The sequence below is a fragment of the Phaseolus vulgaris genome, chromosome 4 (assembly GCF_000499845.2).
Source record: "Phaseolus vulgaris cultivar G19833 chromosome 4, P. vulgaris v2.0, whole genome shotgun sequence".
In the NCBI taxonomy this organism is placed as follows: Eukaryota; Viridiplantae; Streptophyta; class Magnoliopsida; order Fabales; family Fabaceae; genus Phaseolus; species Phaseolus vulgaris.
The window spans coordinates 27,060,104-27,074,602 of record NC_023756.2 but is presented as its reverse complement, the minus strand read 5'-3'; the positions used below and the strand labels follow the sequence as shown (position 1 = coordinate 27,074,602).

Here is a 14,499-nt window from a genome sequence, read left to right as displayed (position 1 = left end):
GAAGAGAGATATGTTTTGTAATATTTTTAAGAAAGAGTGGTGGACATATTTGTATTATGTTTATATTTTCTTTTTAATATTTTATACAAATTTTAGTTTTTAGATATGGGAAATTATAGGGATGTTACATCTTACCACTCTTAAAGTTGTATACAATTCTTGATATGATAGATTTAGTATTCAAATATTCAACTCTTAGTAGTTGTATGAATGTGCTAACATGTCCACACTAAGGAGTCTATAAAATTTGATAATTATGAATTAAAATTTTCAAATTCAACATAATTCCAATTCAAATTTAATAAAATAAAATAGATCTAAAATTTAGATTTATTTTAACTAAATTAAATCAATTTAAATTTATTTGCTTTAATTTAAATTTAAATTTGGATTAAATTAAATTCAGTCATTCAATTAGATTAATTTTTTATTTAATTTAAATAATTATGAATTGAAATTTTCAAATCTAATATAATTTAAATTCAATAAAATAAAATAAATCTAAAATTCAGGTGTATTTTAACTACATGAAATTAAATTAAATTCACTCATTCAATTGGATTAAACTTAGATTACGTTTTCTTTTTAAAATTAAATTAAAAGTTAAATAAATTTTTTATCTCACTATTTGGATATTTTTTTCATTGTAATCTCACCATTTTTTATAATCCATGTTAAATTATTCTCTTATTATGTAGTATTTATAAATTATATTAAACTATTCTCTCACTCATTAGTTAAGTAGTCATAAACTATTACATTATTCAATTCATAAATAAAACATCCAGTCATAATTTTGTTATGCAATTAGTAAGCTTTATCAGATCGCCAATCATTAACATATGTTGTAGACGTTCAGATAGTGTATTATAGTTGTACAAAACATTGTTAGAACATTCAAAATACAAATAAATCATTCATGTTGTTTTTGTTATGAAAATATTAACTCCTCATATGATCTTTTAGTCATTAAATTGTCAAGTGAGTCATAAATCGTAGTGTCTCAATAGATCATCTATAGGGTCTTAGACTATCCAGGGTGTCAAATAAATAATTAGAGAATAATAATTCTTTGTTTGTCTTATTTCACATGTTGGATACTTATTTTTCCACATCGTCAGTCTTTCAACGGTGTTAACGTGAGTTTAATGGAAAAGAGCACATTGACTCATTTTAAATAAAATTAGGAAAAAATTAGAAATTATAAAAATCATATGAATACTTTAAAAATTAATCTAGATTTGAATTAGCTGACTTGGACTCAACGCAACCAAACTCAACTTGATGTGGGCTAAGGCCAGTTAGACCCAACCTAACCTAAGCTCGACTTGGTCAGACTCAACTTGACTTTAGTTTAGTCCAACTCGATTAAGTTTGATGTAAACTTGATCCAATCTAAACTAAACTAACCTAGGTTAGGCTCAATCTAACCTAACATGGGCTCAACACCCAACTTATCCAAACTAACCAAGGCTAACCTGACCTAATATAGGCTCGACTTAACACAATCCCAACTTGATCTAAGTTAGACTCAACCATGTCAACCTGACCTGACTTCGACCAACTCAACCTGATTTGAGCATGTTTTGACCTAACCTGTTAAGATCCAGTTTGATCCTACTTGACTTAGGTTCAATCTAGCATGACCCAACCTTACATGAATTTGGTCCAATCTAAACCCTACTTGACTTAGTCTCCCTAGATTCTACCCTTCTCATAAATGGAGTGTTCATATATGATCATATTTAAATAACCTTTGTATAAAATCAAAAGTAACTTTATGTATTAAAAAGCTAAAAAGTAAATGAAGAGTAAAAGTAATTATGTATTAAAAAAATTAAAAGTAAATTAACATTCAAAGTAATATACTTGATCTTAGAAAGAGATAAAAATACAATAAAAGAAAAATTTAGTGCACTCAAGTGCATCTAAGGTGATAGTATATAATATTTTTAATCAGTTTTGAAGTCTTTTTGTTATTTTGGTTCTTTTAGTAGACTCTTGAAGTCGGCTTCCAATAATTTTGTTAATTTTGATTGGTCCCATTCTTTTATAATTTTGATTGATTATTATTTTGCAATCATATTTTTATAAACTTTTGTTTGGAAATTGATTTTATTATTACAATAATGAAAAATTCTTAAAAAGTATTATAAGATATTTTCGTGCTTATAACTTAAAGCGTTTAGAGAAAGAAGAAGAACTTGTACGATTTTTTTTACATAACCTAATAGTTGTTTTAAGGTGTATTAGATTAATTTTTTAAGTCTTTTTTTATGTTTTTTTGTGTTTTTTATACATTAAATTTTTACGTTAATAGAATTGAGATCTTTGTTTATTAACAAAATTTTAAAAGTTTCAATTTAATATTTTTTATTTCTAATAAAAAATAGTCATTTTTAAGTAATATATAGATTAATAGATATGATCTCCCACTATTTTTTGAATTTATCTTATGCATGCTAATTACAAACACATATCCTAATTTACTCTCTTTTATTCTATTACTTCTTCCTTCTCCAATAATAATAATAATAATGGACCTTGGACATCTCTCTATGCATAATTAGCTAAGTTGGTTGAATCGCTTCGATCGGTTTATTAAAATAAAATATTTTCAATAATTTTAAAATAAGAAAATAGAAAACTATTTTTTTTAATATTTTAAATTACAGTATAATTTATTAAAATTTTATTATATTAGTTTGTTAAAAAATTCTATATTTTTTAAATTTATTCATAAATTATTTTTAACTTATGAAAAAAGTATTTTACCTTTTGTAACTCATTTTCATATTTAAGAAATGTTTAGAAAGAAATTTATTGAAAAGAGACTGATTAAATAAAATGTTCCACATGCTCTAGAACGTGAGATGTAAGTCATTTAAAGTCTTCAACTTGTGTCTATTACAATTGCAACAATTTTCAAAATATCTTATATATTATCAATTCAAAGTCATTTTCTTTTTCAAGGAATTTTGTCCACAAAAATTGCAGTATTTTAGAAATAAATATGTGCTATCAAATCAAAGTCATTTTCTTTATTAATTTTTAATATGAGATTTTTGAACTCTTCGTCTTTATCTTTTGTCAAGTTTAAGTATTGTTATTGCTGCCACAATGAAAAGTTAGAAAAAAGATTTAAAAGTGTTTTTCTAACTTATATTTTAGGGAAAAATTAAGTGTACATTTTATGTTTTTTTTAAGTCCTTTTTTCTTAGCGAAAATAATCTTGCTTATGTAAAAATGGATTTCGTTTGAACGAAAATAGACTCGAAAGTATTTCAAAATTCACCTCATTTTCATTTGAACAAGAATTCCTCTCACTTGAGTAAAAATAGACCTAAGAACACCTCATTTTTCATTCTATTTTGCTTGAGTGAGAATTTTCTCACTTGAGCGAAAAATGTTGAGAAAAACTACTCCAAACTGATAAAGCACGATCTCACTGCAATTTTTGCATTCTAACTTGTATTTTGTAAAACCTATCATATCAAAATAACAATTAAATTTGTTAAGAGTTGTACGGGTACTCTCATTATGTTCCTATGTCAACCTATACTCAATCATTCACCACCTTCTAAATCAATTTCAAATACATCATAATACAACTCAAATCATTCACACTCTCATTCAAACCTTTACAATCTTAAACAAAAATGCATTCAATAATTTATTCATATCAAAGTCAACATATATTATACATATATAATTCACAAAATCACCTATTTCACATTTTAATTTCAAATAGTACACTATTTTACTCACAAACAAACAATCTTGGAAGAAGATTTGAAATTGGTAACCACGTCCCCCACATCCAAATCTTCTAACGTAGAGTTCTATTTAAAAGATTAAAACTAGTTTTCCTTACCTAACTTTAGTAGGTGTGCTCACAATGAGCTCCAATTCCTACTGAATCCAATGATAGCTTAACCTATAACATAGAGTCCTAATCAAAGGTCTAACTATATCATTAGGACTCCGAACTAACATGAACTAATCCTAAAGCTAAAAGTGTCACATTCAATACATATCTTAATCAAACAAGCCTAAAATTAAAAATTGATTCAAAGGAAAAAGGAGCAAAAATGGATAACTGAATTTCTAATTGGGCAGTCTTTTAGTATTCATTGCCAGGAATAAAAAATAGACTAACTATAACTAAACTTCGATCGTCATTCTCATGACATATGGGTTCAGAAAGTCAAAGAGAAGGTAGAGAAAGGAAAAAGGAAATTTCTAGAGTGATAGTGATTCTTTTAAAATAAAACTTGAATAACTGAAATTTCTATTTTATATATTATTTTCACTTAATAATAAAATATCCAGGTATCCTTTTGATGCAATCCTAGCTTGCATTGCTATGGGTCTTTTGTTTTGTATTTTGGGGTGCGGAGTTTGGTGGGATTGGGTGGTTAAAATGGGTGAAAGGTATTGGTGTATGGAGAATGATAATGAAACTTAAGAGAGGTTAGGCCAACTCCTAAGAAGATTCAAGCAAAACACTATCAGAAGTGCAAACTTGTGAGTGAGAGTTAGAAGACAAATGAGCTAGCAACTTGTGCAACCTTTCTATTTTGGCTTGTTAACCCGTTTAGGCTCGTCCTGCATAAATCGTAACTTGCGCAGGCCAGGTGTAAGGCGGACTAGCCCGCATAAATAAAAGGGTCCTTTTTTAGCATGCCATCAAATTTCTTCTTGCACTCTATCAAATCCAAAATTCGAATTTCGGAAGTCAAAATAGTTGTTCTAGATTCCACAAGGTAAAATAGTTGTTTTGGAAAGGTTATACTCTGGAATGTTTTTTTTTTCTCTTCTAAATTTCAATTTTTGGAATTCACTTTTATATTAATGAAAATTAATTTTCAAAATTGATGAGGTGCAAATAGAAGTTTTATGAGGTGCAGGAAAAAAACATCCTAGTAAGAAAAATACAAATTTTTCTTATGCAGGTTGACCCACTGACCAACACTTTTGTAAAGCTAGCCCGCGGACAAACACTTATGCAAAGTTGGCCCACAGACAAGCACTTATGTAAAGTGGATCAACAAATTTAGCTCGCATCACTTTTTCAGGACAAGTTAACCCAACCTTCATTTTGCAACCAAATGCGAAACCGGTCAACCTGTATTGTTACACCTACTTCGTCTGACCTGTGCTCAATCTAACCTGAGCTACTCAGTCTGACCTTCACTCGATCCAACCTAAACTAAGATGAGTCCAACACAACCAATAAAACTTTCATTGTTTCAAAGTATAGTCTCATACGTGTTCATAGATTATATCAATTCCAGTAACAATTTCCTTGTAAGATATTTAAACAACTTTTTTTATAAAGCCAAAAGTGATATTTTGTCTTTGAGAAAATACAAAATAAATTAATACTAAAAAATAATCGTACTTGATTTTAGAACGAGAAAAAAAAAAAGAATTGATGTACAATATAATATTTTTAATTAATTTTAAATTCCATTTGTTATTTAGTTCTTTTACTTGTTTTGAATTCATATGCTTACAATTTGCCAAATTTGAAGTTGTGGTCCCATTTTTTTTTTAGAAAACAATGATAAAAAAGAATTGATGTACAATATAATATTTTTAATTGATTTTAAAGTCCATTTGTTATTTAGTTCTTTTACTTGTTTTGAATTCATATGCTTATAATTTGTCAAATTTGAAGTTGTGGTCCATATTTTTTTTATGATTTTGATTCCTTATTATTTTGCAATATTTTTTTATCAATTTTACCTTTGAAATTCGAATAATAATTAAAAATTTCAAAAATTCTTTAAAAAACATTATGAGATATGTTCTCGTCGGTTGACTGTCTTCCTGGTAGTTAGAATCACGTCTCCTAGTTGTACTGGAATATGGTTTCGTTGTGATAGAGGACGCACTACCTGTTGATTACACTCCGACGATCAAGTCAGTTAGAATTCATCCAAAGTAGCATCTAAGTCAAGTGTCTTAGAAAGCGTACCTTTACTCGGAGATCCACTCCTCTTTTATAACCACCTTTGCAACAACACGTGCTCAAGGGAATAAATCATAACTGAAAATAGAACTGAGCACATAAAATAATAACTGAAAATCCATCTGACATGGGCATCAATTATTCAACATTATAAGCGCACACCCTTATCTTTTAGGGTTATAGGGTTATTATCAGCATCTATCAAAATACTTTATACGTAACCCCCATGCAACAAACAAACATGCACAATTATCTATAAGCACATACACACAACAGGTCCCACCCCTACGTAGGGCAGCCACATTGTGTTTGTTTTTTACGGACTCCTTCAATTGGGCCAAAACCCATAATCTCCGCTCAGATCCAATAGCCGAGCTAACCACTCGCCAGCCCACATCGAGGATCAAGCTATTCTCGGATAAACCGTTGACCGAGCCCTTACCCAGTACAAGATATTTTAGTGGTTTATAATTTAGAACGTTTAGACAAAGAAGATAATTTGTTATTTTTTTTACATAACTTAATTAATTGTTTTACGTGAATTAGATTAGTTTTTTAGATTTTTTTTATATATTAATTTTTGACGTTAATAAAACTGAGATGTTTGTTTATTAACAAAGTTTTAAAAGTTTCAATTTAATATTTTTTTATTTCTAAAAAGTTTATTTTAGTAATTTTTAACTAATAAATAGATTAATATATATGATGTCCCATTATTTTTTGGATTTATTTTATGCATGCTAATTACAAATTCTTATCCTAATTTACTAATTTTTTTTCTATTGCTTCTTCTGTACCGCCCGTCCCCGGACGTTGACCAAGGTCAAAGTCAAACATATGGTGGGACCCATCAAAGGGCCCTAAGGAAGAGAGTCAATGGGTTGACCGCTTGAGGCGTCGCCAGGTTGAGGGGTCGCCAGGTTGAGGCGTCGCCAGGTTGAGGCGTCGCCAGGTTGAGGCGTCGATGGTGTCACCCCCCGATACTCGCGGGTAGGAAAGACCGTGGAAGGGGCGGCACAAGCAGAGGCCACGGTACGGACGAGGAGGTCTCGCCCAGAATAGTAACAAGAGAAGAGGAAGGTGGCTTCAAAGCCATATTCCTAGTACCAGTAGGGAGTAACCTAACTCGTGAAGTACCCACGCCACCTCTGGAGGATCCCTGGGACAGATACGACCCAGGAAAGGGCCACGCCCAGGGTGAGCCATGTGCGTAGTACGTGAGGAAGGCAGATACACTCCCAGGGCGAGTGACTAGAGGCTGGGGCGCATGAGTTGGCACCCAGAGGGTCACCCCCTTCGCCGAATGCACTTTGAGGAAGGAAGACTTACACGCTGGAATTTCCCTAAGTTGGGTAACAGCGTCGTAAGGCCTTCCACATGGAGTTGCGCTTAAGTCAGATATGCCACGTGGCAGCAAGCACTGAAGCTCAAGGTATATAAGCTTTTCTGAAAGCTTAATGAGGTACGTTTTGATCATTTGCTCGCTCACTCACTATACGCACAAGTGATTAGAGAAAGAGAGAAAAGTTAGTTACGATTCAATTACACACCTTTAGAGCATTCAGTTACGGTGCTCCGATACGGAGGTGTTTGATGTTTCTTGCTTGCTAACTTGATAGTCAGAGTGCAAACGGCCGCGAGGGCGCCCTTTTGCTCGTTTCATTTCAGGTACTCATGGCGGAGCAAGGCGGAGATCTGAGTTGAAGACGAAGGAGTCCTAGTTCGCGAGTTAAAGCCATGCACGAAGATTTTCTCGGTCAACCGGCAGGAACATTTGGCACCCACAGTGGGGCACATCTAAAACATCAATCCCACCGAAGTGTTCAGTTCTTCAGTCGTAATTTTCGAGTTAGCTTTCCAAGAATCTAGCAAGATCCACTGTTCGTCGAGAAGATTACGCAGTTTTCACCGTTTGCTTTCGGTCTAGTTCGAGTTTTCGTCGTTCGTTGTTGAAGTTCAGTTCAATTCACTATTCATCGAGGAAGCTTGGTCAGTTTCCACCGTTAGTTCGTAGTTTATTCGAAGTTTGCTGAAGATCCACCGTTGTTCGTGGTTTGTATGTGATTCACTCTGTATCCACCGATCGTTTTCCGTTCGAGCTCAGTTTTCACCGGTTGTTTCGTCAATCCAGTTCAAGTTCCCGTCGTTTTCTTCATTCTCTTGAAGTTTCAACCGTTCGTTCTTCAGTTTCACCGAGTTTTCACCGTTCGTTCGCAATTTCGTTCGATTCCACCAAAGAGTTTGTCAGAACCGCCGTAACAGTTAGAAGAGTTCCAAGAAACCGCTGAAAATGTGGACAACGAGACAAAGTTCGACGTGCGCTGAGAGCGGAGACATGACCATGCAGCAAGTCATGGATATGATGCAAGGCTTGCAAGAAGCAATGGCAGCATTGAAGGTTGAGCAAGAACGCATGCAGGCGGATCTCACGGCGTCTCAGGCGAGAAATGAAGAGCTATGTTGTACGAATGAGGAGTTGCGCTGCGGGTTGCGCAACAACTCAGGGCTACGTGATGCATATGAGCGCGAGTGTTTCACTCCATCGAGGGAGTTCTCTACGCCGTTCTCGCAGTCGATCCTGGAGGCGGTGATCCCTAACACGTTAGTAGGTTCTAAAGTGACTTTCACGGGAATGGAAGATCCCGAAGCGCATCTCACGGCGTTCCACACGCAGATGATGCTGGTAGGCGGCTCCGACGCCATAAGATGCAAGCTCTTCATGAGCACGTTGACTGGGAAGGCCATGGACTGGTTCATCAGCCTTCCAGATTGCCACATCACCTCCTTCGCACAGCTTTCACAGCTGTTCAGGGAGCAGTACCTAGCAAACAGGGCTCCACCACCAGTTTCGTATGACTTGTTTGATGTAAAGCAGTACCAAGGCGAAACCTTGAAGGAATACATCAATCGCTTTGGGGCGCAAGTGGTGAAGGTTGGCACCACGGAGGAGCCTATGATCGTCTACGCGTTCAGGAAGGGAATGTGCCCTGGGCCTTTTTGTGAGTCGATCATTCGAAGCTGCCCCAAAACCTTTGCTGAGATAAGGCGTCGCGCTGTGGAACACATCGCCACTAAGGGCGAGGTGTGCGAGAAGCGCACAAGTGTTGCACCCGCACGCCCAAGAGCGTCGTCGCGTGCACAGCCCGCTCGGGTTAATGAGGCCGCGACAGGAAGAAAGAGCCAAGACAGGAAGCGCCCGTACGAGGCGAGGAGGCCCCAGACTAGGGGTCGAGCAGAGGGAAACAGGCTGGCAAGGGAAGGGAACAAGCCGTTGAGGCACAATTTCGTGGTGGAGCTGAAGGATCTTATTGCCGTGCCTAACATAGCTGACAGGCTGAGGCCACCAGTGAAGTCTGACAAGGTGCTGGGACCTCACAAAGACTCGTGGTGTGAGTTCCACGAGGCGTTTGGGCACCACATCAACAACTGCTTGGCGTTGGGCCATCAGTTGGATGAGCTGGTGAAAAACGGTTTTTTGAAGGATTACCTGGATGGGTCTGCTACGGTCGCGGCCTCGACGGTTCCAGAGGAGGATCAGGCGCATGAAATGCCGATCCACGGAGAAGTACACACCATTTCTGGTGGCTTCTCAGGAGGAGGGCCCACTGCCTCTCAGCGCAAGAGGTATGTGAGGACGGTAAACTCAGTAGCTGAGGAAGGGTTGGATGACCCGTGGGAGTCAGACCTCGTGTTCACGAGGGCTAACCTACGTGATGTCGTCCCTCACGACAATGACCTCGTGGTCATTTTGGTCGTCACCGCTGGAAGAAAGGTGCACCGAGTTCTCGTCGACCAGGGCAGTTCAGCAGATGTCATTTTCTGGTCGACCTTCAACAAGTTGCAGTTGTCCCCTGACCTGCTGAGGCCCTAGACTGGATGCTTGTATGGGTTTGCAGGGGACCAAATTGAGGTACGTGGCTACCTGGAGCTGAGGACGACGTTTACTGATGGAACGGCGTCACGTACCGAGAGCATTCGTTACTTAGTTGTGAATGCCAATTAAGCCTACAACATCTTGTTGGGAAGGCCAGCGCTGAATAGGCTAAGGGCAGTGGCCTCCACGCGCCACATGAAGATGAAGTTGCCAGATCTTAGTGGCAGGGTGATCGTAATCAAGTCAAATCAGGAGGAGGCCCGGAAATGCTACGAAAACAGCTTAAAAATGAAGAGGGGGGTGTTCATGGTGTGGGAACGCTCGCCCAGTGTAGATACTCCCATGGAGGTAGAGCCCTTAGAAGAGGCGATGCCCGCGGAAGTGATGCCTGCCGAGGCCTCATCCGCGGAGGAGACGCCTAGGGAAGCTGCACCCTTGGAAGAATCACATGGGGAGCCCTCGTCCATGGAGGAAGAACCCGGAGAGGCCTCGCCCATGGAGGGAGTGTCAGAGGAGGCATCGCCTGAAGTACCCGACGAGGTGACGCCTAGGAGAGAAGGCCACAAAAGCGAGTCTCGCGCAGAGAGCGTGCGAGATAGGCGACCCCAGCCGGTAGATAATGTGGTCGAGAGACAGATTGGTGGCAAAGTATTCAAGTTGGGGCGATTACTGAGCCAGGAAGAACAAGATGAGGTGATGGCGGTAATCTCGCGCCACCTGGATGCATTTGCATGGTCCGCCTCGGATATGCCAGGCATCAACCCAGATTTTCACTGCCATCATTTCACCATGAATCCCAAGGTCCGACCTGTATGATAGAGGAGGAGGAAGTTTAATGAGGAGAGGCGCCTCGTCGTGCAGGAGGAAACGAAGAAGTTGTTGAATGCTGGGCACATCAGGGAGATCCAATACCCTGAGTGGCTGGCCAATGTCGTCTTATTGAAGAAGGCGAATGGAAAGTGAAGAATGTGCGTCGACTTCACGGATTTGAACAAGGCGTGCCCCAAAGATTCGTATCCATTGTCCAGCATCGACGTGTTGGTGGACAGCGCCTCAGGTTGCAAGATGTTGAGTTTCTTGGACGCATTTTCGAGGTACAATCAGATTAAGATGCATCCACGCGATGAGAGCAAAACGGCGTTCATGACCGAGACGTGTAACTACTGCTACAAGGTCATGCCGTTTGGACTGAAGAATGCAGGCGCCACCTACCAGAGACTGATGGATAGGATCCTCGCACATATGCTGGGTAGAAATGTGCAGGCCTATGTTGATGATATGGTGGTGACCTTCCAAGAAAGAGGGCGACACACAACTGATTTGGAAAAGCTGTTCGCCATGATAGCCAAGTACCGCCTCAAGCTAAACCCGGAGAAATGCGTTTTTGGGGTTGAGGCGGGAAAGTTCTTGGGGTTCATGCTCACTGAGCGGGGGATAGAGGCGAACCCCGACAAGTGTGCAACAATCATAGCCATGTGAAGCCCAGCCTCGGTGAAGGAAGTGCAGCAGTTAACGGGGCGCATGGCGGCACTGTCAAGGTTTGTATCAACTGGTGGAGATAAAGGCCACCCATACTTTCAGTGCCTGAAGAGGAACAACCGTTTCATGTGGACAGAGGAATGCGAAACAGCCTTCCTCAGGCTTAAAGAATACTTGGCGACGCCTCCAGTGCTGTGCAAGCCACGGGCAGGCGAGCCCCTCCGCTTGTATTTTGCAGTAACGGAGTGGGCCATCAGCTCTGTGCTGGTTCAAGAGCAAGACTAGGTGCAGAGGCCCATCTACTTTGTAAGCAAGGCACTGCAAGTGATGGAAGAGGCCCAAGCACAAGCCCACATGCAAGCCCACCAAAGGGTAGATTTGGGCCAACCATAGAGTTATGGCCAAGAGGATCCAAGAAGACGTTCTTTTACATGTTCAAATGCCATAAACTCTAGTGTAGAGTAGACTTTAATTTCTTGTCAAAATTAGCATAGGAACTTTATTTGTAATTTTCTTAGAATTAATTTTGGCACCTAAAACACCAACCTAGGTAAACTTAGAGTTTCTAAAAAAACCTCTAAATTTACCAAGGCCGGTCTAGAAAGCCCATGGAGGGGGTGAGCATAAAAACTAGACACACCCCTCCCCATGTGCTCATTTGTGCACCCATGTGCCATGTGCACCCATGTGCTTCACATTTACATTTCATTTGGCTAGCATTAGGGTTGCATTATGGTCCTCCTTAGCCTATAAAAGGAGGAGCCTACACCTTGTATTTTCAAGTTTATTGTGAGTAAAGTTATGCTGCCATTTTGTGCCAAGCTTTGCTTCTCCCTAGAATTCTAGGCTCTAAACTTCATCTCCTTCACCTCTCCTTGGGTTGGCCGAACCTCCCTAGCTTCATACACATCATGCACCTCCAAGATCACCATCACTCTTAGGAGGATCTTGCTCACACACCTCCATGGCTTCCGCACCCTTTTTTTTCTACATGATTCAAGAAGAACTTCATGAAAATGCCATCATTTGGTATCATGAGCTTGGGTTCTTCAAGATGAGTTGCTTTTGGTCTTTTCATTTTTAGTTCTTCTTTATTTCATGTTGTTCATCTTATTTCCATAATTGTCTTGCTGTTTTTTGCATTTTAATTTGTTTTGGTGTGCTTTGTGGAAGATCCAACCGAAGCACTTTTGTTCAATTGATCTTGAACAATTTCTTGTGCAATTTGTGATAGGATTCCATACACCTTTGAGTTGCTGTTTTCTTTTAGGCTTTTGAGTCTTTATTGCACTTTTAATTTGGTTCATATTATGCTTTTGAGTCTTTAATTTCTGAATCCATATATGTTTTGTCAAGTCATGTTCATCCACATTGTCAACAATTCTTAGTAGTCCTTTATTTGGCTTGATTGTTTCTTGATTTTGGGTATTTTTATTTGCTTTGAATCTGCTGTTCTTTGATCTTTTGGTGCCTTTTTAATTTTAGTTTGAGTTCATATTTGTGTTAGATCCTACACAAATTCCATTGTGTTTAAATTTTGGTATCTTGCTGTTTTTTGTTTCCAGTTTCCAGAATCCCCTGTTTCAAATTTTCTGTGCTGGCTGTTTTGTTCCAGAAAAATATTTTCACTCATAGGAAAATTTTGATTCTCTGGAATATGCAAGTTTGAAGTTTTATAGAAAGGATAAAAAAAGAATTAGTCCAAAATAATCAACAGAAAAAAATGATAAATCTTTTAAAATCAGTGTGCAAATCTGAGGCGCTACAGCTGGCGTAACTGAACACCAAAATTGCAAAATTTATTAAAACAAATTGGTGCATGCTTTTTGAGTGATTCCAAAGCCAGATTTTAGATAAGATCTTGAATATCTAGTATATCAAATTTCAGAATCATATCTTAAAAACACAGCTCAGCATAAATTGGGGAAAAACACGTTTCTGGCCCACAACATTTTCCAGTGGTGCTGTTTTTTTATTTGGTCATCTAATTCTAGTGCCATTCTTAGGATTCTTTTGTGTGCCTACCTTTATTTTGGTACCTTTTATTTGCTTGCTTAATATTTCTTTGACCTCTTTCTAGTTGTCATAATCTAACTCCTTTTGGTGGTACTGTTTTATTCAATTAAATTGTTTCTTGCTTTTGTTCTTTGACCTCTAATTTGGTGCTGGAATTTATTTCTCCTTTGGTGCTTAATTGAATGGAAACTTGACTTGGGTAAGGTCTAGTCTTTTGATAGGTGCTGGAATTGGAGAATTAAAACCTTCATTCTAAGGGGAAACAAAGCCAAGGCCGAAATAAGCTTTCTTGAAAAACACTACAAACACTTGGAGGGCCAACAAGCAAAGACAACAAGGAAGTGCATTTAGCAAAAAGAGGATTAACAAAGGGAGTTTTCTTAATTTCCTTGCAACTTAATTTGTGTTAATTACCTCTTAATTACGATTTAGACGGTGAGTGTGTCTTCAAGGGCTCAAAGTGTCCAAGAAGCCTCACCTAGGGCCGACTAGTATAGAATTCTTAATTAGCAATTGTTAATTGTTTGTAATTGCCTTTTCTTTTGCTTAATTACTAACGCTTTGTATGTGTGGTTGTTTTAAGTTTTGTTAAAAACCGTCTAGCTTTGTTAATTAGTTAGCATGCATTGTTTTCTTGCATTAAAATCTGATTTCTCAACTTAATTGTGTTCCAAGTGGTTTACTAAGAGAAAGCTTTGTGTGAAGACATTGAGGGATAGTTTTTGGCTAAGGCAAAGGCTTGGTATTTAAGTAGTCCACTGTGACTCACCTCCCTTACCTGAAAGACTACCTTCTTTGACTTCCCTAAATTTTTCTCAAGGTAAAATACTTCTACACACAAAGTTTTAGTCATGTCTTCTCACTCCTCTAAATCTCTTAAAAGTGAGGTGAAATCCTTGAAATCTCTTTTGAAACAACTTACTAAGGATATTCAATCAATTTCATCTAAACAATTGGAGAATGAGATCAAAACTAATGAATTGACTAAAGCAAAGAATGAGAAGTCTCAATTTTCAAAAAAATTACATTCTCATGCATCTAGCTCTAAACATCATGATTATCTTGGGGAAGAAAGTCTTAGGAAAAATGAATATCATCAACAATTCCCTAGGAGAGCTAGGAAAGAGAGACAAGAAAACCTAACCAAGCATAT

General features: G+C 37.8%; 1 protein-coding gene across 1 annotated transcript; it reads left to right on the top strand.

The window, feature by feature from the left end:
* The first annotated feature begins 8,312 nt into the window (after window positions 1-8,312).
* On the top strand, window positions 8,313-9,848 carry LOC137838574 (uncharacterized). The gene has a single exon (XM_068647819.1). The coding sequence runs from the start codon at window positions 8,313-8,315 to the stop codon at window positions 9,846-9,848; it is 1,536 nt and encodes a 511-aa protein (XP_068503920.1).
* Window positions 9,849-14,499: the final 4,651 nt, after the last annotated feature.